The sequence below is a fragment of the Accipiter gentilis genome, chromosome 3, assembly GCF_929443795.1.
Source record: "Accipiter gentilis chromosome 3, bAccGen1.1, whole genome shotgun sequence".
NCBI lineage: Eukaryota > Metazoa > Chordata > Aves > Accipitriformes > Accipitridae > Astur > Astur gentilis.
Genome location: NC_064882.1, coordinates 21,522,868 through 21,550,459, shown reverse-complemented (window position 1 = coordinate 21,550,459; position 27,592 = coordinate 21,522,868). Strand labels below are relative to the sequence as shown.

The following is a 27,592-nucleotide window of genomic DNA, read 5'->3' as shown; positions in this document are numbered from 1 at the left end:
ATATGCTAGGAAAAACGCACACTTTTTGGCTACAACACTTGTACATAAAAAGATGCTTAAAGTATTTTCAAATATTGCAAGAGTAAGATCACATACATAAATATCACAATTGGAAATATTAACCTAATGCTTACATCAGGGCTAACAGAAATAAGGCATTTTCTTTCAGTAAAAAACAGACACATACTGCACATGTTTAAGATATTAATTTGAAAATATATTCAAAAAAACTAAGAAAGTTTTAAGAATAACTGCTAACCCCATTAGCATAAAAATACAGAAGACTGACCTATAAAACTTATTTTGTGATCAAGCTTTGCAACAAATTAGGGTTTTTTTCCACATTTTTAACCCAAAGTATCATTGTGAATACAAAGTTTGAATCAATTATAAACATAATTACTAGATACATATTTGGCTATAAGAAGGCAAGCAGCTGTTGAAAGAAAAACACTAAATGAAGGGGAGGGAGAAAAAAACCAAACAAACATTTAAAAATACATTCCAAATTCTATGGTTGCCATGTGATCATGAAGATCATGAAAACTATACCTATACTGCTGTCTTAACCATACCTACCAATAAATGTACATTTATTACAACACAGTCCTCTCATACTACTTTATTTTTCACAAGACTCCAGCTTCCTTAAAATCCCAGGAGAGAAAACCAGGTCAGCTACTTTCAGGAAAGTATTCCTGTTCATGAACTAGAGCCTAAGGAGGCACGGTTACCCCATCAACAAGTGAAAGGTATGCAATAGTGTGACTAAACAAGTATGTAAAAACCTTAACTACTGTTCTGAACAGCAACAGCCCTGCAGTTCAACAGTGACCCGAAAAAGGGCTTCAGATTGCAAACCGGACAGTTACTGACACCAGCTCAAAGAGCTTAACCACCTATATCTCTTGGTAAAGGCTACTTGTAACTGTATTCCTTAAATACTGTAATTATGTTATAGATGCGGAATTTTAATAAGCTAGCAGTATTATGCAACACAAAAATTCAATGCTAATCTTTAGTACATATTTCTATTAGAAATATGTACAATTAGACAATTGGGTCTTTTAAAGTAAAAAAAGAAATCACTAATATTAATCAGTTTATTAAAAAACAAGATTCAGTACTAGTAAGTGTTTAGTGACAGTTTAAGTGCTTCTTTAAAGTCATATATAATGATCAAAACCTCAAAATAATAAAGTTTTTACTTTCAAGAAGTAATATTTAATTTACTGTAAAATTACCTCGATAATATAAAGGACTATATTCTTGTAGAAACAATACAAGATGCATTTAGCTACTCTGTTATAATTCCAGGCTCCATGAACCAACAACAAGTTCTTCAGATACTTGAACTGCAAAAAATGAAAAATGAACAAACATACAATCAGAACATTCATAACACCAATATTCATCTGATACTAAATTACTTTATTGTAGTATTTTACAGTGTAATGACTTACCTGAGCAATTGAGTAGTCTGAAGAATTAGCAGCCTGTAGACCTTCATTCCCACTAATACCAACACCAACATGTGCTGTTTGTATCATACTAACATCATTTGCTCCATCACCGATCGCTAGAGTTACTACCTTAACTTGTTTTTTAACCATTTCTACAACTTCAGATTTTTGAAGTGGTGATACCCTAAGGGGTAACAGAAAGAAAAGGGTTTAACACAGGACTTTCAAATGAATATACTTTCAAAACATACTTTATATTCTGTGAAAAGGTAATAAAAACAGGCCAACTAACATCCTGGTCAGCGACATGGTCTTGTTATTGTCCTTTAGGGCTGTATGCTAAAAGCATATTCCCAGCAAAATTCATAGAAACCTTGGATTTGTTGAAGCAAGATGTTAAAAGAACTGGAGAGACACAGGTCAAACAGCAATGGGCCCCTAAAACAGAATTAATGGAAGAAATCCCAAACACTGCCACTACCAGTATTAACTTACAATTACAGATTTTGGCATATTTTGTTGTTATACTTTTTATTTTCCTCTCTGTCCTCTCTCTATTTTATAAACGAACAAGATATTTAAGACACAGATGTCAATGGAAACAGGAACAGAGTGGACTGCCACCACGTTAACATAGCCTACACAGCTAAATTAGAGGAAGCAACTTTGCACATAGCTCTTGGTCCTCCATTTTAACTGCTGGTAACTTCTCCCTTGTTCTTTTCAGGACTGCTCTAATTATCTGTCATTAAGAAAATGCCTGTCCACAGTTGAACGGACAAATTATTCCAGTGATGACTCTCTAAAGCTCTATTGATGAAACTGTATCAGTTTTGGCTCCATCTACCATTGTGTGTCAGACCTGTACCTTCCATTTCACATTGTAAAAGCTCTACTTCGTACGCTGAAATTCAGTCCTTGTAGTATTTGAGACATCATAACTGAAAATAATATACAGAAATTATGTGCTAGGACTGGTGTGTTTCACAGGGTGGGGAAGGGAAGGAGCAAACCCTAAGCAGTGTGGCAATCCACTTTTGTGCTACCTGGCACTGGTGTCAAGGATCAAACCCTGCCCCTCTTGTTTCATGGTATAAAGAAAACCGAGAAGAAATGCAAAAAAGCTCTGCGAGCCTGTCTCCCCCACCACTGCTGTTCACCACTTCTTACAAACAGAGCAATTCTGATACCAAAGCATGACTCCTGCCGTGGAGCTGGGGATATGCAGCTGGTGAAGAACCATCCTTTCCTCATCTATCTTTCCAGCCTTCTACACAAACTCATTCTAGATGCCTCCATGCAAAAACTAGACACGGATAAGAAGCAGAACTTGCCACTAGATATATACTGACACCAAAAACTGGGGGGAAAAAATGTGTAATTTGTTTCCTACAAGTCTTCTATATGCACACTCATGGCAATAACCCCTCTGGCACCATAAGCTTCTGAAACTCTGCAATTTGGGCTGTGAAAGATCCCCCCTGCAGTGTAAAAATTTCAGGGTTAAGGATCATATAGGGATGTTCATAACCTAACTCTTCCAGGTCAAAGAATAAAAACACAGAAATATACAAGAAATTAAGAATACAAGTATTAGGGAACAAATTTGCAAAGGAAAACACAAAAGAGTAATTACTTTTAAATGATGTTCCTTCCTGAACATGCTCTGTATATTGCTGCTCACTGGGATACTGCCAAGTAACATGGCCTGTGTAGTTCATGAATATCGTTCTCACCTGAACCAAGACTGCTGTATGGCACTGTCCTGGTTTCAGCTGGGATAGAGTTAATTTTCTTCCTAGTACCTGGTATGGTGCTATGTCTTGGATTTAGCATGAGAAGAATGTTGATAACACACTGATGTTTTCAGTTGTTGCTCAAATAGCGTTTAGACTAAGTCAGTGATTTTTCAGTTTCTCATGCCCAGCCAGCAAGAAGGCTGGAGGGGCACAAGTTGGGAGGGGACACAGCCAGGGCAACTGACCCAAACTGGCCAACAGGGATATTCCATACTGTGTGATGTCACATCTAGTATATAAACTCGGGGGGGAGCCGGTCTGGGGGGTATCGCTGCTCGGGAACTAACTGGGCATCGGTCAGCAAGTGGTGAGCAGTTGCATTGTGCATCACTTGTTTTGTATATTCAAATCATTTTATTATTACTATTCTTGTCACTTTTTTATTGTTATTATTATCATTATTAGTTTCTTCTTTTCTATTCTATACAACTGTTTTTATCTCAACCCACGAGTTTTACTTATTTCCCTCGATTCTCTCCCCCATCCCACTGGGTGGGGGGAAGTGAGTGAGCGGCTACATGGTGCTTAGCTGCTGGCTGGGGTTAAACCACAACAGGCACTCATAAGCTTACTAACAAAAAGAAACGTTACCACCAGACACCAAAAATTCAGTTGTATTATGTATGGCATCTGTGCAGTCCTAAATTTCTGCACAAAAGATCCTGCAAGCTGAAGGTCCCAAAGGCACCATTCTTATAAGTACATGAATACCGGCAAGCCTCATGATACTTGAGAAATTTATACTGTTATATTATTAATGAGATTTCTGACGGGTAAGTCCTTTCTAGTTTGAAGAGTTATTGCTCAGAGAATTCTATCAAATCTGGTAAGTGAATGTGGCAAAAAAATACTGTCCTATTTATACTGATTGCTTTTTAAGATCACAAAACCAGTGCTAATGGAGGCAATAACAAAAACAAGCCACCTACAAAAGAGAAACAAAATCTTTCCAAATATATGCATTAATCAAATTATTTTTCAGTACATGGCATAATAAAATGTTCATGTCTGCCCACTGATCTCTGGCATTACAGCCAAGGCTGAATGATTTGCCTGTCTTGACACTGGACAGACCGACATTACAGGTTAAAATGCATTGCTCTCTATTTGGACCAAACTTTTGATCCATAATTCAACTTGAGAGGAAAAGTTTTCTTTTTCAACTGGTCATATAAATTTCCTCATCACACTTCTTTGTCCCCCCTCCAAAAAAACAGAAACAAAACAAACCCCTCATCTCTTTCCAAATAAAGAAGAAAGAGCTAGTAAGTTTTCCACATTCAACACTAAGTTTTTACAGTTAAAGAACACTGAAGCACCAATTATATTCTTTCCATTAAGCACACAGATACTAACACCAATGCTTGGCCACCACTTTTTCTAGCTATCTGTAAACTCTACCGTAACTACCAAAACCACAACCAACAAGCAATTACATAATTGCTGAAGCTAATGGTCATGCCAGCTACCTTCCATTCTGCCTGAATAAGAATGCAATTAGAAAACAACCCCCTTATTTTTTTTAAAAAAGAAACCCAAACAGGGAGATAGCATAACAAAATCCCATGTTCACATGACAGACAAGCTATAAACTTTAAAAAAAGGAAACCAAAGTTTTTCTTAGAATTAACAGCTGAGGCGGGTGACTGATTTCATGGTGTTCATTGAAAAAGTAAATCCAGCAGAGTGGTAAAAAAGTTCAGAAAAAACCTCAAATCTCTGACATCACACTGCTGATATTATCCATTATCCATTTCCTTTATTAACAAATCCAAGTTACAAAGATTTGAGAAAAGCTAACTAATAAGGGCAAAAGTAGAAACAGTCTTTGACAGATTTTGATGAATATGTCCTTTAGAAATGCAAATTTCACCAAACCAACATTAATTTCCTATGAAAGGAAAGCCCTTTCCCACTAAAATAAAGGCTATTGAAGTTTTTAGCCATCTAAGGTTGATCATGATTATTCTGAAACATAGCTTAAAACTGTAGGAGAAAACCAAGGTTTTCTAGACATGCTTTGTCCTGAAACACACACTTATTCATAACCTCCATGAAGAATTAAGTTTTGTCTAAACCAGTAAACTACAGTAACAATCACAACTCTTACTAGTTAAAACTTACATAACATTTCTGAAACTTAGACTATTTAAAAGCTGAAAGAGGATCCCAAACTATTCCTGGTGGCAAAAGTCAATTTACCAAGCATAGTAGAGAGAACTGTTTTAAAACATCAAATTTTAAACAGAATTGATTGAAAAAACTATTAAAAATTGAGACATTGTGATCTGTCTTCCTGTGTATATTTTAGACCCAGATACACAACTTCTGAAATTAAAGCACACTATCTCTTCTATAAATTCATTAATATTACAGTTGAAGCATATTTGTTATATTATTTGTTTGAACTACAATCCCTCTTGTCTTTTGTAGAATGAGGTCTTATGTATGCATCATAATCACACAACTTCACTATACACCATACTTCAACAGTATCAGTTTATGACTTCAGTCCATATCACCACGGTTCTCTTTTTACTATGGAACAGACTGATACTTGATTCAATTTCAGTGTCATAGAAGAAATACGAAGGAATAGTATAAGGTCCATAGCTCATTTGGAGGGAAAAAAAAAAAAAGAAAGAAAAGAAAATATTTTTCATTTTTCTCTAGCAAGTGTCAGGATTTTGCATTTTACCTACCCAATGAAGTTATATGAAGAAAAAAAGTAAGGATGTTTCAACAACTAGATTAAACCTCAACATTAGATAGATCTGAGTTCCCAGCATAGGAGTGTACTAACGGTGGTTGCCTCTCTTGCTAGACCATCGTGCTTAACACTGAGACAGTGTTGTGAAGGGAAACTGGGTATGTGGTATCTACGCTCGTCTTTGCTCACGTACAATACTCCAACTCCCACTGGGTTCCAGTAACATCCTTGTAGTTCTTCTGGTTCTCCTCTCCATTTGCCAGAGGACACCTTCTCATGGTTCACCTTTGGGTGATGTTCCTTCAGCCGAAAAAAACCCCAATCCTACACTGTGCCAATTAAGTAAAATTACTTACAACTTAAGTGCAATGAATCAGAGAAAATGGTTGCATAAAATTTCATTGCATGATTTTTCAAAAGCAAAAAATAAAGAAATTAAAAATAATACAGCCTTTGCACTGAAGGCAGCTAACTACTTTATTCAGCAGTCTGTGCAACACATGCTATCAGACTTTTGAAAAAAGTACTTGGGATGAGTACAGCCTTATGGTGAACTTGGGATGAAAGCTTCTGGGCAACAGCCCTTCAGAAAAATTCTGTGGTCCAAGTATATCAAAAAGCATTTCTATCATCTTTTGTTACATGTTTTATTTGAACTCTGCTGATGAGTATTGTACCAAGGCTTGCTACAGCCAGCTTCTATAGAAGATTCTTGACCTGAGAACTTCTTTTTCATCTTTTTGAACTTTCCAGGAACAGTGGTTTATTTCCCTTTCAGACAGTGTTATAGAGGCAGCTGGGAGATGGCACTTACTCTCACTGCCTGGTGCATCAAGTTCATGGTGAAACCAATTAAAAAAACCAACCAAGCAACACCCCCCTCCCCACACTTTGTTAATTTTCTTCACTCTTAGCTGTACATTTTTACTACAGAATAATCCATTTAACATTCTTCTTGCACACATTAAGCTGATGCCAATATAGAGTTGGAATTCAGTTTGTCAAAGTCTTTAAGCCAAACATCTGCTTGGAATTAATAACATACACAGATTTTTGAAGTGAAATGTCTACAGAATATTTGTCGGCTTCATCTGTGTTATGGCTAGTCTTAGGAAGAATCCATTGGTAAGAAATGCTTCTGAACAAGTGAATACAGTCTGAAAACTTCAAAGAAACTGATGTAATTTGTACTTATAAAACCAAGGAGGACTTAAAACATTTACTGCTTTTATATGGATGGAGAAAAGACATTTTCACTTAGGACGATATAGATTTAAGTGATTTACATTAATTAAAAATTACCATTTTCAGACTTTTTATTTTCAAGCTCACAAACCAGGAAATGAAGTTTTTGTTACTAAAGATGGAGCATTAACAGAAATAAATATTTTGTCAGAATTCTGACTTTTGAGAAGCATGTGATATTAAAAAAGCACATACCAAACCAGTGAGTGTTACAAGGAAATATTTTAGTTTTAAACCTAGAGCCAATTTTTAAACAACCAAAAAGTATGTCACAGCATATACCTAGACATATATTGATACCAGCTGACCTAAGTATATCACAGAAATGTAGAAATGGCAGAGAGAATGCTACTATAACAGAAATTTTCATTTTGCACTTTGTTTCATCACAAAAATGCTACCACTAAAGAACAGCTATATGCAGAGAATATTCTTCAATGGTTCTATAGGTCAACAAAAATGGCAATATTGTCTCTTCAAATGGCATAAAATGTATTTTCAAATCAAGGAAAAAGAAGAAAAAGAAACATAGTTTTGAAAGAGCAGTTCTACTTGCATGTCCTGCTTGTCACTTACTATACTGAGCAAAACTGGAACTAGTAGAACAAGCACAAAGCTCCAACTTGCCAGTCAGAAAGACTAGTGCCATTAGAAAAATGTTTATACACTGTATAAACTGTGTATCAGTCTAAGATCACAGCTTAAAAGACAGTAACACCTTAGTTTGAAATTCAGAGCGTTTCATGCTGGAGCATGTCTATGAAGCTAATCCAGAAAAAAATTAATTAAAAAGAAAATCACCTGGTGGCATAACATACCACTTGACAGAAAGGATGGAAAGACTACAAACCAGGTCTTTATTTGGATACTATAACCTCATTTGCTTTTCCCAGGCAGAAAAATAGCTCCATTTTGAACACTGATTTTTCAGATGAATCTGCTTTATCTTAATGGAACATTATTAAACTCTCTACCTGAACACAAGCACCTTCCATTTATTTATCTTATTAATCAAAAGCAGACAATCTATTCAAGTGTATGTACAACAGTTTTCACATTTGTACAGACCATGTCTCTACCTTCATGCAGATAACAGGATATAGGCAATAATGAGGTCGTAGGCAATAAACTTATAGAATTTACTGAAAAAAAGATTTGAATTTGGTAGGAAGTGATGCTGAATTCTAAGAATTACTTTGTTCTCGTATAAAATCCAGGCTGACCTCCTTTTTCATAGATTCTCTTTCTAAAGCAATTATTATCAGACATCGCATCTTATTTAAATATGGAATTAGATGTAACTTGAATACAAAGACAATCCTAAAAATTTCAGTACTACATTAATTATGACAACTTGAATTTGTGACACTTGTATATTGAGAAACAGCAAGCTATAGGACTCTAGAAGAGCTTGAATACCTTGTTTCTGAGTTAACTTTTCTTGTTTTAATATAGGAAATGGCTTTTTCCACATTACTACAAAGGTCAAAATACTGAAAAATACTCCGAGAACGTTAACTTGTTATCCTTCTAAGAGTTACCTCAGATGCTGATGAAAATAGCAGTGATTTCCACAGTTCTGGAATGTTTGATTGCATTTCTAATACAGATATCCTACCTGTGTTGCCAACGGTCTTGTAAAGAAAAGTCCTTGCTTCTGCTTTTTGACAGATTAATCACCTGGCCTAAACCAAGTTCTTTAAACATTGACAGTAGCAGTTCTTGTTTATCTAGCTACTGTGTACCCAACTTCCCTTTTTGTTCAATCATTCAAATGTAGAAACAGTGATATACTGCTTAGGAGATGTTTGCGGTTTTTGTGTTTAATGCCATAAAAATGCAAGAAGGCCCCAAACACATAAGCTGTCACTCACACAGTTCTATGTATTCCCTCCTTTGTATAAATCTGGAAATATTAAAAGGCAAGCCCAATGGCTTTCATATTGTGTATATTTAAAGAAAGCAGATACTGAATTTTATTTGATCTGGAAAAAGTTCCCTTGTTACGGTAAGCTTACAGCTCTAATAGCTGATGTTTACAGGAAAGGATGAAAGTCTGATTATATAAAAGAACCCCCAAACAATCAGGAATAATAATAGTAAAAAAAAAAGGTGTTTCCATCAGCTTCAGGAAATAAAAATCATCCAGAATAGTACCTTTAACATTTTTGTGCACTTCTTATGCAGTGTAATCCACAGCCTACGGGAAAGCAGAGATGTAAAATCTTGCCTGTGGAGGAAGCTCTACAAAAGAATCCAGATGTGCTAAAACCTGCAGTTAACTGTAGTATCAATTTAAGGTTAAGATCAGTGTCTCAATCTTGCTGAGACCACCCTTGACGGATAACAAATTATTTTTCTGGGTATATGCAATGTGAATGACTTTGACAGGTACACTCTGCTGCAGACTGCTCTACAAAAATATTTTGTTTGAATGGCTTGTATTTCATAACTTCCGTGACTAAAGTTGTTTGGGTTTTTTTTATTTCATGGTTGGACAACATGGATGTGTATTTTCTCTGAAATAAAAGAATTTTCTTAGTTTTTATATGTCAATAAAAATACTGTAGAGAAAGAATAACGTAAACCTTACCTGCAACAAATAACAGCTTTACATGACAAAGCCAAATCCAGGAAATACTGTCTCACTCCAAATGTCAAAGCATACTTCAGAGATTTACCATCAATGATGAGAGCAAAATCATTTTCCTTCCTTAAAGCATCACCAAGAGTACTGCAATGATGGCTAAGTGTCTCTCTTGTTCCCTGTTACACAAAAAAATTGTGTCCATTATTTTTAATTCCTACTATTCTTAAGTCTAGCTTTTTTTTTTAATTTCAGCGTGAACAGAAACACTGGCATTTAGTTTTTTGAGGCAATTACCTTTTGATTATGCTATCAAATAGACAGTATAAAATGAAAAAAAGTATTTGCAACAGCTGTACTATTAGAAACCACAGTAGAAACAGTGTGTAGGATTGCTCTTGCACTCTGCCCCCCCAAAAAAAAATTAAATAAAAGTTTTCTGTATACCTATGCAAAAGAAGATTCACACATATATAGATACCAGAAGAGACAATTTCTGTTCACTGTTATATAAAATGGTCCTAAATGTTTAGAAGAAAGTAAAAGACAGAGAGAATTTATAAGTACATGCATTATAACTGATAATTCTAACTATCACATTAGATATATATTTTAAGATAAGGCTGCATCAACTACATATAAGGGATCATATTTTGTATTTTCCAGTTGCTGAAGACCGTTTGAATCACACCTACACAAGTCACTATTCTGTGATCCAGTACTGAGAACTCAAATTATATTCAGTAGACAATACATTAATCTGTACTTATGCAGCAGGGCTTCACTGCCTGCTTTGGGAAGGTCACTAAATATCTTGTTAGTTAGCAGTACAACTCTACCATAGACTGTCAAAAAGAAGAAAAAATTTGCTTGTTGCATTTCTTTCTTTTTGAATGGCCTTCATAGAGCTACAACATACTCTGCTATTGTTTCCTGCTTCACAGCCCAGAAGTAAGAAGCATTTTAGAGTAGAAAGGAAGATGAAGACAAAACTTCTGCTCATAAAATATCAGATTTGGAAACCAGTAACATCCTATGACCACAATGTTCCTAGATTTTTCTACAAGTTTAGCAACCAAATAATCCTGCTACTTCAGTGATGTCAGGCATATGTAAATAAAATTTGGTGTAACCACCTAAAAATAAAACACTGAGTAGTAATTACAAGTCTCAAAACCCTCTGAAATGAAATTAAAGATATTGCTTTGCCTTTCCCACCCAACTTGCTCCTCCAAGTTCCACACACTGTTGTGCATGGTTTTTGCCTACTTTGCTTCCACTGGCCTTCTAAGGATTAATTGGTTTATGCAAAAGAAGATTAGGCTGTTGGGGAATTCTGCACCTCTGGTTTCCTGGCTCTCCCCCCATAGAAACTGCAAGGGAAATCAAGTGCCACTGTTTAAAATCACATGTTAGAAAGGCTTTAAAATGACAATAACTTCTGTAACTATTTTCCAGAGTGTCTTCTCTGATTAAGAAATATTGCAATGTAAAGAAAGAATCAATTTTTCTCATCTCCATGGACTATTTAGCTTCTGACTAAATTTAAGCAATGCAAGAGCCTGAAAATTCATACTCCTATCACCTACTATTTCTTCTCATACATGCAGTATAAACTCTTCTGCTTAAATTGACCTTAATTTTTTACCACAGACATGCCATCAGGTAGCTCCAGGCATGCTACATATTCAAAAAAAAAAAACCCCAAGACAATACAAAACACCTACCCCAACTATAAAACTGCCATATTTAAAATTCCTTTGTAGGCTTACATGTAGTTCTATGCTGAAATCCAATGCCTTCAATTAAAAGCAGTATCAAAACGTCCCTTATTCACTTCTACACCGTATCCATTAAATACTTCTCAGTGAAATTGAATGGTGATCAAACTATTTTCTAGTTTCAGTTTAAGTATTAAGTTCACACTTAAAAGAACAAGGCGATGTTATGATTTCTGTCTATGAGTAACAGCACTACACTGAAATTTAGCAGACCATTAGGTTACTACGAAAGCAAAATAAAATCCAGTGTTCTTTTATATAACTGTAAGAACTTACTAACAAAACCACATTTTGTTCGTGAAGCTAAGCAGGCATTAATGGGAGTGCAGCCTCAAAACAAATAATGTTGCAAAAATAGAGATATCTAAATGCTTCCTGGAAGTCTTTCCAGTTCTATACCTGCCAATGTGAGTTGGGGAGGGGGAGGGGTGGGGGGTGTTTGGGTTGTTTTTATTTTAATTCCATAAATAAGAGTATTGGTTCATACAAAAGAGGATGTCGTATTTCAGCATATTCTTTGTAAACTCAGTTCACAGAGCTGGGATACAGTCTAAAAAAACATATTTTTTTTTTTTTCACTGTAACTTCCTCTGTCTTGCATGCTAAGGTCATAATAATGACCAAATTGAGGAAGTATTTGTTTTGTTAAATCTTTTTTACATGTCTTAGGGACAGGGTACCCTGCCTGTCCCTAAAAGGATTAGAGTTGAGATAAATCCTTTTTAGAAGAAGCTGCTGGTATGCAACAGATACTGTACTATTATTTTAACAGCAAGGGCAAGAACCATTCACCTACCACCACTCTTTTCATTACTGCGAAGAGTATGCAGACCAAGAGAAGCCAACCTTCCTAACTCCTATGAACATACCAACATTTTTACATAGCCAAGAAGAGCCAAAGAGGAGAGGACTGCCACAGAGCAACTCTTCTCAAAGATCCTAAATACACAGGTCCCACTACACTGGGATCTCTTTCTTCAAGGTTTCATGGCTGCTCAGGCCCTCCTGTGCTGAGGGAACTGAGCTGTCCAGCAGCCCTCATGGGAGCACAGTTCCCCTGCAAGGCAAGGGACACAGTCCCAGTACGAGAGATGGACCTATGCTGCTCAAAAGCCAAAGTTTAAGCCATATTCCTTAAGAGACAATATTCCAACTAACTATTACTGCCTCTTGCCAGCTGTTGTTCGTATGCAGAAAGGAAGGAGGAATTGCATCCAGCCTTGCAGCTGCACTGACTCAAGGATCTGCAATCACAGCAGTTCATCCCTCTCTCAATTTCCTGAGACCCGCTCCACACCTCCATCAGAATTTTCAAGGCCATGTCTGACTGAACCAGTTGCACTAAAAATGGAGACTGACATCTGATTCCAACCACACCAGCAAGCAAAAGGTAGGAAACCAGGTATACATTAATCGAACAGTGAAACATGCACCATCAAATAAGGCAGAAAACTTTTAATGGAGTCTCTTGTTAAAATATTGGCATAGAGCTAGTTTATTATTATTTTTTGAACTGCTTCGTGCCCTCAAACTGATTGCTACATTTATCTGCTCCTCAAAAACCACAATCTATATTATCACCACAGACAGATTTGCAAACAACCAGTTTGCATATGCAATTTCAGCTGCCATACAATACCTGCATCCCCATGTACTCTGAACATACTTTCTGCATGTACGGAAAGGATCTCTCAATCTCTACACAATGTAGACACTTCAGTTTGAAATACGGAGTACGGTGCAGTTATCATATTAGATACTATCTTCTATTCTTAAACTATACTTAAATACAGTTATTTTTTAAATGTATTGCTTAATATTTATTCAACTTTTTAACCATCATACTAGAAGTGGTTAATGTACAATGCTTGTTTAATGAGTTTTTATTGGACTCCTTTTAGTAGTTAAATAAAGCTACCTCACTTTATTTCATTACATATGAAAAAATATACAAAGTAGTCAATCTTTTGCACTTCAAATCTATTAAGTACTGCCGTAGTTCTGAAATCCAGCAGTCTGTGTAAATAACCTAAATATAGGACAGAAGTTCTTACTTGTGTTGGTTAATTTTTACTCAGATATTGGTTGAGGAGCGAAAAACTCAAAAGCGAAGTTAAGGGCTTGAACCAAAAACCTTCCCTGTTTTTCCAACAAACAACTATCTCAATTGTTCAAAAGCTATCCAGCTAAAAGAAGAGAAAATTGCTTCTCTTCATTAATATCACAGGCTATTTGCATCAAAAGTTGCTTACTGTATCAACAGACTCTGGTTCCAGACATTAATCAACAGCTTCTGCCTGTCCGGCGTTTGGGATTTTATTTTAAATTTTATCAGCAAAAGTAAGTTGCTTAAAACAATTTATATTTGAAATATAGTCATCATGATTAAATTCATGCTAATGTTGAAAATGCATTATTCTAAATGGGTCAAAACATTTAAATAAGTACTTATTTAAAAAAAAAGTACTACATGTTTTAATTAATGTTGTAGCCTACTCCTACATGCTACCATGGAACCCTTCAGTTAAGGCACTCTTGCTGATTCTCATAGTTTCTTTTCATTTTCTCTCCCGCAGTCCTATCTTGAGCTACCTGACCACAACACAGAGTAAGGTAAACTTCATTCCAGGGTTTCCTCCTGAAGCCTTCTGGACAGTGAGTTTTCCCACTGAGGAAATTCTTCCACTTCTAAGTTCACTTAAGGCTTCCTTAGAGGGTGGTAAAAGGATTTAAGTTCTTTCCCCTCATGAGATTTTTCACTTAATGTTGCATTCCTACTTTATCTGGAGAACCTCTTCTCTACAAAGCACTGTATACTTGCAAGTTGGTAGTTTTAACCCTTACTTGTACTTCAACATCTGATTACAATTTCAGCTGTTTAACCACACAGTAACAATTAATTTTTGGCAGATACTGAGTATTCTGTAAGAAACAGCATTAGAAAGGAACTTAGGATTAGTTTGTTTGGGCACTGCTAGGTGCTACTAGAAGCATGTGAAGCTCCTGGCTTTGTGCCTGCATGGATGGAGTCATTTCACTACATGGAATTTGTTTGCTCATCATTCTGAAGTTCATTTGTGTAGTAGCTACACTGCGGTTTTGGAAACTGTAGACTAAGTTTCTAGTTATTCAGTAACACTTTGTTACAAAGACCATATGGTCTTCCAAGTATGCAATACTTAAATTAACTGAGAAGATTATCAAAACAAACAAGAAAGCAACCCCCAAAACAAACAGACAACACCCCCCCCCCCGCCCCCCCCAAAGCCATAGTTTTAGCAGAATTTTCTGTGTTTGTCCAGATAAATAGATGCTCCAAGTTATTTTTCAGGCCATCTCCACAATGATGTCTGGGTATTTTAAGCAGTAAAATAACGTTTCATTAACTGAAAACTTTGCAGATTTTACTTACATCAAGAGAGCCTTCATTTATAACAATTAGTCCCATGTTCTTTCGCAAAAGTTTACAGGAGTGACCTGTCAAAAATATTTTTGTTTTCAAAAATTTGTTCCACAAAATCCATTATAATATAACAAAGCATTTTTTTTCCTGTAAGAGAACTACAGACAGAATTAAAAATAGTATTTCCCCAGCTGAAATCAATGGTAAAAAAAATTAATACTGTATTCCATAAAAATTAGACATACAGCTACTGAGTCAGATCAGTCAGAATTTTCCTTGCTGCAACTTGCAAATGTTGCACTTTATTCAGAGAGGTGCTCAGCAGAAGGACAAGAAACATCTTTACAGGGAGTTACAGAAAACAGCAAACAGATCTCCCTGAGCCTTGCAAATTTTTGGAATGCAACTTGCGTTTTATACAAAATTTGCATATATACATGTTCCCATTCTTTTCTTTATTGTTTGACGCTTTAAACAGAATGTATGCTGTGTGCTAATGATGCAGGCTGCTTAGACAAATGATCACCATTCTTAATAAAGTGAAAATACTGGTGTTATGTGTATTGCCTCAGACCTGAAAGCATTAATGAAAATAACCTTAGATCAACTCCATCATGTGCATACAAAAAGTTCTTTAAGATTAAAAATACTAATAGTAATCAAAAGGATCCATATGACCAAAATAATGCTTTATTTCAGGCATATACCTAGGCTACTGCAAAAGTGCTCACATGCAAAGAATATTCAATCTTAAATGTAGCTTTCATGTATTACTATTTAAAAATACAGATTTATTGTTGTTAAAATTAGTTAATTCATGATTCTTTTTTTCTTCTTTATAATAAAAGGAAAAGAATAAAAGGAAACCTCTGATTGATGGTAAAGTTTATAGTACTTTAATGCACAATATATATTGTTTGCTTTAGTTAAGATTATGGTCCCTACCAGCTTTCTTGGAAAGAAGGAAAAATACAGAAGGGAGACTAAGAATACTTTTATTTTCTTAATATTATTCACTCTCACTGTCAAAACCCAAACAATGTATTCTTTAAAATTCATTTTAGATACTACAAAAAAGCACAAATGCCTATTTTTTTTCCTCCTCTCTATGATAATATAAGGGTTTTTTTCTGTTACTGTTTTAAGGGAGGAAGAATCCACCATTCCCCACTCTCCCCTTACCAATGACTGAAAAATAAGTTAACATTTAAATTCTGGAATGCCATATAATAATATTTTCTTTTTTACAAGATACCTTTCTGTTCTGAAAGCAATTTTAGTCTAACAACTTCTATCATTCCTAAATCTGTAAAAAAGCCATCAAATAAAAGCAAATATAATACCGATGTTAATGGCAGTCTCTTGTTTGTCCCCAGTAAGTATCCAAATTTTTATGTCTGCTTTCATGAGCGTCTCTATGGTTTCAGGCACTTTGTCTTGTAGTTTATCTTCAATTGCTGTTGCTCCAAGCAGCTGAAGATTCTGTGAACATAAAATATTCAGTACATGCAGTTTTTTTGGTTTAAATTCAGTTTTAACTTTTCCGTTTCTTTTGTTAAACTTTCCATATTTGCAATAAGATTAATGCACTCTAAATTAATTAATCAGATTTGGTATCAACTAATAAAGATCTTCCAGTTTATCCCTATGAGCTTTAAGTTAAATACCTACGTGGCTTGACAAACTGTGCAGTGTAACCACTCAAATTATTCACGTGCTCAGTAGCTTGTTCAGCAACAGCTACCTTTTCCTGAGGGGCACCTCTCTGATTTGAAAACTTAAGGAGTGCTATTATTACCTCTTCTCTCACTTGTAATGATTTCTCTTCACCTTGTAAAAAAACCACCTGTCAATTCATCTTAATCTTAAAACTATAATCTTGACTATGTTTGGTTTTAACTTCCCATGAAGCAAATCTATATAGTTTTTGTGAACACAGCCATTTTTATACTTCATATTTCTGTACCTTTCAAACTAGCTAGAACCCTGTTAATGACGCCATTATGAACCTAATAGCATGCAATCCTGCTTGCAGCATGGCCTGCATACTACATGCTGAGAAAGTGCTTGTGCAGCTAATACAAGAATTTGTAATGGTAGCAGGGTTGCCATGATCTTAACAAAGTTATATGGTGTCCTGGGTTCAGCTGGGATAGAGTTATTTTTTTACAGGAACCTGGGAGGTGGGGGCATAGCCAGGGCAGCTGACCTGAACTAGCCCAGGAGCTATTCCATACCATGTGCCATCCTGCCCAGTATATAGATGGGGAGCGGGCCGGGGGGTGGTCTCTGTTTTCGGTGGGGGAAGTGGCGGAGCGTCGGGTCCCGGGTGGTGAGCAGTTGCACTGTGCATCACTCTTTTTGTATACTTTTTTTTTCCATTAGTGCCGTTGCTGTTGTTGTAATTTCTTTGTGTTGGTCCCAGTAAACTGCCTTTATCTCAACCCTCGAGGTTCCAGTTTCTTTTTCTTTTTCTCTCCTCCGTCTCCTCCCCATCCCACCGGAGGGGGGCGGAGGAGTGAGCGAGCGCCTGCGTGGTCCTTTGGTACCGGCCGGGCTGAAACCACGACAGTCCTTTTTGGCGCCCAACGTGGGGCACGAAGGGTTGAGATAACGACAGATCTGGCCAGAGCGTGTTGAAACAAATTTGCCGAACGCGTTTCTTGGATAAATAGATGTTAGTCACAATGTTGTTTCATTTGTTTACATGGTGGCGTTTTGTAAGCTCTTATATGCTCTATGTATTGCCTGTAGTTGCGTATCTCATCTCTGGGAGAGTGACTGGGATTATCATTTTGCTGTACTGGGCAATGTCGACTTATGAAATGATTACATCACTGGTCATGAGGTTAAGCTGGTATCTGTATGAGGCAGTGATATCATTTCCATACTTTGGGCACCTTCTGTTGGATTTTATTAGTAATTACACCCCATCCAAGGGGAAGTTAGGGGGGGATACTTCCCCCCGTCCATTCACCTCCCTTTTCTCCTTCCGACTAATTACAACAGCTTTCAAGAATTTTGAATATCCTTGGGATGCGCAAGCCAGTGTGCTGTTAGTGCTATGCCTCCTGAATATTTTTCAGGTCTTGTTTAGGGCTACAAAAAGGCTTTTTAAGAGGACCACCCAGAGATCTGCCCCAAAGCTGGATATTCATGGGTGGCATGGCATGTGGGAGGATATGAGAACTTCTCACCTCCAGTGGCTTGGAAGTTCACTCCCAAACAACTACAGAACCCTCATGAAGTGGTAGAATATTTGAAAGACAAATGCTGTGGCTGTTCCAAAGACATACAACTCGCTGCACTGTGCTGGGCCCTGGCCAGTATCTACCAAACACTGCTTGATACTAGGCAGCACCCTCAGGGGGAAAAGGGGGAAAAGATGGAAAACAGGACAACATGCACCATGGCTACCCAAACCCTGACAACAGACACCGTGGCTGCCCCTACCCCGACAACAAGCACCATGGCTGCCCCTACCACGACAACAGGTACCGTGACTACCCCTACCCCGGTGACAGACACTTCAGCTAAACCAGAGAACCAACCTGTGCCAGTATCAGTTGCCCCTGTACAGAAAAAGAAACACACAAAGAAATCAGTTTGCTTAGCGAGAGCTGAAGATGAACCAGGGTCATCGCGAGAACAGGAGGAAGAGGCAGAACCTGAAATAATTACCCGATCTCTATCCATGAGTGAGTTGCGTGACATGCGAAAAGATTTTAGCCGCCACCCAGGTGAGCACATTGTTACCTGGCTGCTCCGATGCTGGGATAGCGGGGCTAGTAGTGTGGAATTAGAGGGTAAGGAAGCTAAGCAGTTGGGATCTCTTGTCTAGGGAAGGGGGCATCGACAAGGCGATTGGGAGAAAAACACAAGTCCTCAGCCTCTGGAGGTGACTTCTGTTAGGTGTAAAGGAAAGATACCCCTTCAGGGATGAAGTTACATGTCACCAAGGCAAGTGGACCACCATGGAGAGAGGTATCCAGTACCTGAGAGAATTAGCCGTGCTGGAGGTGATTTATAATGATCCAGAAAATGTGCAGTCACCCACAGATCCAGATGAAGTCCAATGCACACAACCCATGTGGCAGAAGTTTCTACGAAGTGCACCACCAACCTATGCCAACTCACTGGCAGTAATGTCCTGGAGAGAAGGCTATGGACAAACGGTGGATGAATTGGCTGTACAACTCCGGCAATACGAAGGAAGTCTCTCTTCCTCCCTATGGGCCTGTGTCTCAGCTGTAGAGGAGTTGTCCCGAGAGTTCCAGCAATTCAAAGTGGATCTGTCCTCCTCCTCACCTGTACAGGCCCGCATCGCAGTTATTGGGAGTAAGCGTTCCTCTGCCCAAGAGAGAGGAGAGAAAAAGTACACACGACGGGCTAACCTGCGTGACCATGGAGAGGACATGAGGAAGTGGGATGGAAAACCTACCTCAGTCTTGGATGCACGGGTACAGGAGTTGTGAGAAAAAGCAACCAGAAAAGAGAATTCTTCTTGGAAAACTGCTGCTCCAGTTTCCCATGAGCAGTCCCTCAGACACAGTAGATGGGCTGATCTCATTTCTGATCCCCTTGAAGGGACTTCTGATTCATGTGTGCAGAAAGTGAGTAACGGATATTCTAACCAGGATTAGAGGGGCCCTGCCTCCAGCCAGGTGGAGGAGAGGGACAACCAAGTCTACTGGACAGTGTGGATTCGATGGCCTGGCACATCAGACCCACAGGAATATAAGGCTCTAGTGGACACTGGTGCACAATGTACCCTAATGCCATCAAGTTATAAAGGGGCAGAACCCATCTGTATCTCTGGTGTGACAGGGGGATCCCAAGAGCTAACCGTATTGGAAGCTGAAATGAGTCTAACTGGGAATGAGTGGCATAAACACCCCATTGCGACTGACCCAGAGGCCCTGTGCATCCTTGGTATAGATTATCTCAGGAGGGGGTATTTCAAGGACCCAAAAGGGTACCGTTGGGCCTTTGGTATAGCTGCATTGGAGACGGAGGAGACTGAACAGCTGTCTACCCTTCTGGGTGTCTCCCAAGACCCTTCAGTTTTGGCGTTGCTGAAGGCTGAAGAACAACGGGTGCCAATTGCTACCACGACGGTGCACCGGTGGCAATATCGCACCAACCGAGACTCCCTGATCCCCATCCATAAGCTGATTTGCCAATTGGAGACCCAAGGAGCGATCAGCAGGACTCACTCACCCTTTAACAGTCCCATATGGCCCGTGCGGAAATCTAATGGGGAATGGAGACTAACAGTAGATTATCGTGGGCTGAATGAAGTCACGCCACCGCTGAGCGCTGCTGTACCAGATATGTTAGAGCTTCAATATGAACTGGAACCAAAGGCAGCTAAGTGGTATGCCACAATTGACATTGCTAATGCATTTTTCTCCATTCCTTTGGCAATGGAGTGCAGGCCTCAGTTTGCTTTCACTTGGAGGGGTGTCCAGTACACCTGGAATCGACTGCCCCAGGGGTGGAAACACAGCCCCACCATTTGCCATGGACTGATCCAGGCTGCACTAGAAAAAGGTGAAGCTCCAGAGCACCTGCAATAAATTGATGACATCATCGTATGGGGCAACACGGCAGAAGAAGTTTTTGAGAAAGGGAAGAAAATAATCCAAATCCTTTTGAAGGCTGGTTTTGCCATAGAAGAAAGTAAGGTCAAGGGACCTGCGCAGGAGATCCAGTTCTTAGGAGTAAAATGGCAAGATGGGCGTCTTCAGATCCCTGCGGACATGATCAACAAAATAGCAGCTATGTCCCCACCGACTAATAAAAAGGAAATGCAGGCTTTCTCAGGTGTTGTGGGCTTTTGGAGAATGCATATTCCAAATTACAGTCAAATTGTCAGTCCTCTCTACCAAGTTACTCGGAAGAAGAACAATTTTAAATGGGGGCCTGAGCAACGACAAGCCTTTGAACAGATTAATCAGGAGATTGTTCATGCAGTAGCTCTTGGGCCAGTCTGGACAGGACAAGATATTAAAAATGTGCTCTACACTGCGGCTGGGGAGAATGGCCCTGCCTGGAGCCTTTGGCAGAAAGCACCTGGGGAGACCCGAGGCCGACCTCTGGGGTTTTGGAGTCAGGGATATCGAGGATCCGAGGCTCGCTATACTCCAACTGAAAAAGAGATCTTGGCAGCATATGAAGGAGTTCAAGCCGCCTCAGAAGTGGTTGGTACTGAAACACAGCTCTTCTTAGCACCCCAACTGCCAGTGCTGGGCTGGATGTTCAAAGGGAAAGTTTCCTCTACGCATCACGCGACTGACGCCACGTGGAGTAAGCGGATTGCACTGATCACACAGCGAGCTCGCATAGGAAACCCCGGTCGCCCAGGAATGTTAGAAGTGATCACGGACTGGCCAGAAGGCAAAGATTTTGGAATGTCGCCAGAGGAGGAGGTGACACGGGCTGAAGAGGCCCTGCTGTATAATAAACTGCCAGAAAATGAGAGGCAATATGCCCTGTTCACTGATGGGTCCTGTCGCATTGTGGGAAAACATCGGAGGTGGAAGGCTGCTGTATGGAGTCCTACACGACTAGTCGCAGAAACTGCTGAAGGAGAAGGCGAATCGAGTCAATTTGCAGAGGTGAAAGCCATCCAGCTAGCGTTAGACATTGCTGAAAGAGAAAAGTGGCCAGTGCTCTATCTCTATACTGACTCATGGATGGTGGCAAATGCCCTATGGGGGTGGCTACAGCAATGGAAGAAGGGCAATTGGCAGCGCAGAGGTAAACCCATCTGGGCTGCCGCACTGTGGCAAGATATCGCTGTTCGGATAGAGAAGCTAGTGGTAAAAGTACGTCACGTAGATGCTCATGTACCCAAGAGTCGAGCCACTGAAGAACATCAAAACAACCAGCAGGCGGATCAGGCCGCCAAGATTGAAGTGTCTCAGGTGGACCTGGACTGGCAATGTAGGGGTGACCTATTTATGGCTCGGTGGGCCCACGATACCTCAGGCCATCAGGGAAGAGATGCAACATATAGATGGGCTCGAGATCGAGGGGTGGACTTGACCATGGACACTATCGCACAGGTCATCCATGAATGTGAAACATGTGCTGCAATTAAGCAAGCCAAGCGGCAAAACCCCCTGTCGCATGGAGGGCGATGGCTGAAATATAAACAGTGGGAGGCCTGGCAGATTGACTACATCACACTCCCACGAACACGCCAAGGCAAGTGCCATGTGCTTACAATGGTGGAAGCAACCACTGGATGGCTGGAAATATACCCTGTGTTCCATGCCACTGCTCAGAACAATATCCTGGGCCTTGAAGAGAAAATTTTATGGCAACACGGCACCCCAGAAAGAATCGAGTCGGACAACGGGACTCACTTCCGAAACAACCTCGTAGACACCTGGGCCAAAGAACATGGCATTGAGTGGGTGTACCACATCCCTTATCACACACCGGCCTCCGGAAAAATTGAATGGTACAATGGACTGCTGAAAACTACATTGAGAGCGATGGGGGGTGGAACTTTCAAGCATTGGGATACACATTTAACAAAAGCCACCTGGTTAGTTAATACTAGAGGATCCGCCAATTGGGCTGGCCCCGCCCAACCAAGAGTTCCACATACTGTGGAAGGGGATAAAGTCCCTGTAGTGCGCATGAGGAGTATGTTAGGAAAGACAGTCTGGGTTAGTCCTCCCTCAAGCAGAGGCAAACCCATTCAAGGAGTTGTTTTTGCTCAAGGACCTGGGTACACCTGGTGAGTGATGCAGAAGGATGGGGAAGTTCAATGTGTACCTCAGGGAGATTTGATTTTGGGAGAGAATAGCTAGTGAACTGAGCTGTATGATATTTAACTGCTAAATAACCTGCCAATGCATGTCATTGTATCTATAGTGTCTATATGCCATATGAAGGATATTATTGTAAGAATCATCCAAATGACTACAGAATGGACTTTTAAAACTGAGCCAAGTACAACAGCGATAGAACTTGAACTGGCACCCAGCAAATTCCTCAAGATCAACATCTTCGACCTGCAGACCAAGGGCATGAGTTGCACCAACTGTACTAGCCACAAGTTCCAGAGACAACATACAATAACCCAACATCTCACACCATCTCTCTCTTGTCCTGAAGAACTGTTACAACAGATAGAGCCCCAAAATCGATGGACACATTAGAGGGATAGCCCATAGGCTAAAGGAACACCATGTGTGTGTGTGTGTGTGCGCGCGCGCGCAAGGTCGGCGGGGGAGTCCATATACTTATAAGACAAGGAAAGTAGTAGTGGTTGATTGGAAAAAATGTAAGATCTGGGCATGATGTAGATGGTATAAAATAAGGGGTGGATAATGTCCTGGGTTCAGCTGGGATAGAGTTATTTTTTTACAGGAACCTGGGAGGTGGGGGCATAGCCGGGGCAGCTGACCTGAACTAGCCCAGGAGCTATTCCATACCATGTGCCATCATGCTCAGTATATAGATGGGGAGCGGGCCGGGGGGTGGTCTCTGTTTTCGGTGGGGGAAGTGGCGGAGCGTCGGGTCCCGGGTGGTGAGCAGTTGCACTGTGCATCACTCTTTTTGTATACATTTTTTTTCCATTAGTGCCGTTGTTGTTGTTCTAATTTCTTTGTGTTGGTCCCAGTAAACTGCCTTTATCTCAACCCTCGAGGTTCCAGTTTCTTTTTTCTTTTTCTCTCCTCCGTCTCCTCCCCATCCCACAGGAGGGGGGCGGAGGAGTGAGCGAGCAGCTGCATGGTCCTCTGTTACCGGCTGGGCTGAAACCACGACATATGGTTTTAAGACTGTCTTACGCATGTCTGGATAAACTGCTCATCTATGTAAACTGAAGTCCCACAAGTGACTGAAGCCATATACCCTCACTCTTCTTTGTCATGAATTAAACACTGCAGTTTTTTGAGGCTCTGAATTTTAAGCAGTTTCATCAATGTAATCTCTCTTATCCTTTCCAAGAAAAAATAAACTAAACCACCCCCCACCTCCCCGCCCCAAAGTCAAGTATCAAAACTTTAAGCAACATTGGTCTCATGGACTCCTTTTGCTTATACATTTAAGAGCCACAGGAGCCTTTGTTGAGGCAGTGAAGTCTAACTGCACGCTTAGCTACTCCAGCAGCAGTGTTGCCAGAAACTCAAGGGAAAGTGAGGGAAAATTATGGCTCTGCTCTTGCGAGGCATCTGGGTGTTACCTCCCTTTCTGGGCCTTTGGTACAAGAGAGGTTAACAAAGTGGAGCAAGTGCAGTGGAGGGACACAAAAATAGCTTGGGGTCCGAAGCACACTATATTAAGTGTGCCTGAAGAAGCAGGACGAGTTTAACATGGGGAAAAAAATAAAGCTAAGGGAGGGATTCCACAGCTGCCTTCTGCTAACCCGAGGGCTTGCAGAGAAGCCATCTTCCTCCAAGATGTGCACGTGGAAAGGGCAAGAGGCCACAGTCACATTCTGCAGTAATAGAAATTTTAATTCAGAAAAAGCAGAAAGAGAATAGTTGAGCACTACAAAAAAAAATTGCCTACTGCAGCTGGGAGAACTCCCTCCTTGCAGATACTCAGAACTTCATCAAAGTGCTGGGCTAGCAAAATTAGCCCTGCTTTGAGCAGGGATTTGTGTTTAAGATGACCTCCAGAAGTCCCTTCCAACCTTTACTACTCTACGGTTCTAAGATCATTATACAACGAAGCAGAAGTTGTTTGCCTGTTATTATGCTTTTTTACACAATAAAGCAACTCAGAAAAACCTTTCCAAGAGTTCAACTCAAAATCAACACCTTCTGGCAAGGTAGCTACTTGCTGCAAAAACTTTGTCAAATTAATCTTTCCTTCATTTTGATCATCTAAATTGCAAGGACTATATGACACAGCTGTCAGTATATTGCTAGATTTTTTTTCTGGCTAAGCATTATTCCTCAATAATGATTCAGATTTCATGGTATAGAAAGTAAGGACATAAATTAAAAAAAACACTCTCCTTGCCCTCTTGCCTTGCCCCCCACTCCCCCCTGCCCCCAACCCAATCAAAAACCCAAAACAAGAAAGCTACACATACTTTTTCAATTAGTTCATAGCTCTCCTCAAGTTTGAGTGCTCTGTTTTGTATAGCTGTAGAAGCACGGTGATAGACATCTAACCACTCTTGATAATCACTTTCTGAAACCTCAGCCACAGCAAAACACAGAGTTCTTAAGCCTAAAGAGAAAGCAGGTAGTAAGTATGATTCAGTATTTGTTAGTCCCTTACTTGATATGCCTGCAATGAGTAACTGCTAAAAGCTGAATTTATTCTGTATTTTACATATGCTTATACCTGATTTTCAACTTACTGCTACGTGTCTTGAAGAACTTTTAAAAATATATGTAAAAGTAAAAAACATGATACAAATAGAAATGTATTCAACAGAGTAACTGTTTCAAGGTAGCTGAATGTAATACAGGTGATGTATTTCAGGGGGGGAAAAAAAAAAAAAAAATTTTACACAGGATTTGACTTACCTTAAACTGTAAACAAAACATGAAGCAATCCCAAATTACACTTGCTGAACAGGTATATACATTAGATTTTTAGTAACATTAAAGCTATAAGATTCAATTATATTTCTGAACAAAAATTTTATAAACTTAGATGTTGCTATGCTGGAAAGTAATAAAGTTAAAATATATCAGCATAATTTTACAACTACCCTCTGCTTCACCCCTCCTCAATATCCTTAGGAAATTCTCAGTTGAAGTTTGAAATTTACCACCTAGAAGCCAACTTTGAAACCGCTCAGATTTATTTTTCCCCCCTCACAGATTCTTTCAGCTTTCCAAATTCTTCAAATAAAATCTTTGTGTACAGGCAACATTTGGAGATTTTACTTAATCTTTGAGCAAGTTATACATAAAAGATTTTTTTCCTTCAGCAGAATCTGAATTCAGCACTACAGAGAGAATTTGAGACTACAAGATATCTAATTTTTGACAACACATTTACATTCAATTTAAGTAGCTAGGTGTTAATGTTCTAACAGTTAATTTTCACATATTATCAGATTCTTAGATTTCTAGAACGTGAAGTTGACATAACTCTTTATATACTGAGAAGAGCACTGCTCTAGCCAAATGATGTCTTATGAAGCCACAATTTGCAGGCAGGTAGATTTAGGTGGCGGATAGACAGGACTAATGTAGTTAGTGCCTCTGGTATTTGCCCACTCCTCTAGGACATGAACAGCACCATAACCAGGGATGGCTAAATGCAATCTTTATCTGTTCACAGGTTTCTGTTGTGTACAGCTCAGCACCAGCAGCAGTTTTGAAATGATCAAGAGCCTGGCCATGAAATCATACATATGTGTCTTAGATGTAATACAGCAATTTAATATCTTCAGGATGAAAACCATGTGTAATCCTAATTATCTTGACAACTGAACAGCATTAGGAACACAGCGTCTCACCATCTAGACCTAGAGAATAAACTTAAGGCTGACAAATCAACTGATTTTTTTTTCTCTGCATAACAAGGATACACTAGCAAGGTCCAAAGCAATGAATATGACGCCAAGGGGAGGAAAGGAATTTATGACTGACTAATAGTGATACTATTTCCACAATTCTTTCAAAATATTTTATGCAAATGATAAAATGAAGAAGAGAAATCAGTGTGTATGGAATATCAGCAAACAAGTTTTTCAAGGCATTTTCTTTTTCTTTTTAAATCAGAGACTAATTATTTTTTCTATTTTTCATTTTAAAAAGATTCTTTTCATTGTGATTTAAAAGAATTTTCCAAATGAAAAGGGGAAAACAAAGTATCATTAAGTCTGCTTCTTAACAGACTGGAACAACAACACAGGAAAATTACACACTTTTTCTATTTATCCAGGCAGGCATTAACACTCAAACTTAATAAATGTTTAAATATAAATGCCAACCATGCTAACCACTTCATTTTTGAACAACACACCAAGAGCATGCAGCAAATGCCAAGGACATACTGTACTGCCACATGAAAGGATACTCATAAGAAACTTTGCAATGTCATCGGCTGCAATTTAAATCTGATGCAAAAATAAATACCGATTTCTTTAATTGATTCCAGAGAGAGAGACGTACTTAATTTTTTTTTTTTAAGATTGAATTTAATGCTTTTGAAAGGTTAGCAATTCACTCTTCTGAACAGTAAATCTTTTCATCTGTTGAAAAGGGTACAAAGAGTACTTGAACAAACTTCTTAACACTAATATGTATGTACAGTAGTTTTAAAGATGGGTGGAATTTTTCACTTTTTATGTTGATTCATTTGGTCCAACCTGACTGCTAAGGAAAAAATGGTATCAGTTGTACCACTGATTTAATGAGAACAGTAATTAAGAACTGTATTGAAATTTTCATAGCAATTCACACAGGATAGCAGATATTGATCTATTTTTACCTCTTCTGTAACCAAATATATAGCCTTATGATCCAAACTAACTTCACATCTAAGTAACTTTTCCTTGACTGATCCTGGTTAGGCCTTTGTAAATCCCCAAACTGGCCAACCAGCTCATACTACTAGATTGATGAGCTCAGAGGGTGTATCTGAGGCTTCATGTTGTACCATCAGTCAA

At 39.0% G+C, this 27,592-nt stretch overlaps 1 protein-coding gene across 9 annotated transcripts in view; it reads right to left on the bottom strand.

The window, feature by feature from the left end:
- The window catches only part of ATP8A1 (ATPase phospholipid transporting 8A1), a 135,137-nt gene that overhangs the window by 45,179 nt on the left and 62,366 nt on the right, over window positions 1-27,592 (bottom strand). For all 9 annotated transcript variants that reach the window (XM_049834500.1, XM_049834517.1, XM_049834491.1 and 6 more), the window contains 6 exons: window positions 25,052-25,191; window positions 16,332-16,470; window positions 14,998-15,062; window positions 9,811-9,983; window positions 1,464-1,647; window positions 1,245-1,355 (listed from right to left, as the gene is read on the bottom strand). In XM_049834500.1, the coding sequence (XP_049690457.1) occupies window positions 1,245-1,355; window positions 1,464-1,647; window positions 9,811-9,983; window positions 14,998-15,062; window positions 16,332-16,470; window positions 25,052-25,191 (812 nt within the window). The remainder of the gene's footprint in view (window positions 1-1,244; window positions 1,356-1,463; window positions 1,648-9,810; window positions 9,984-14,997; window positions 15,063-16,331; window positions 16,471-25,051; window positions 25,192-27,592) is intronic.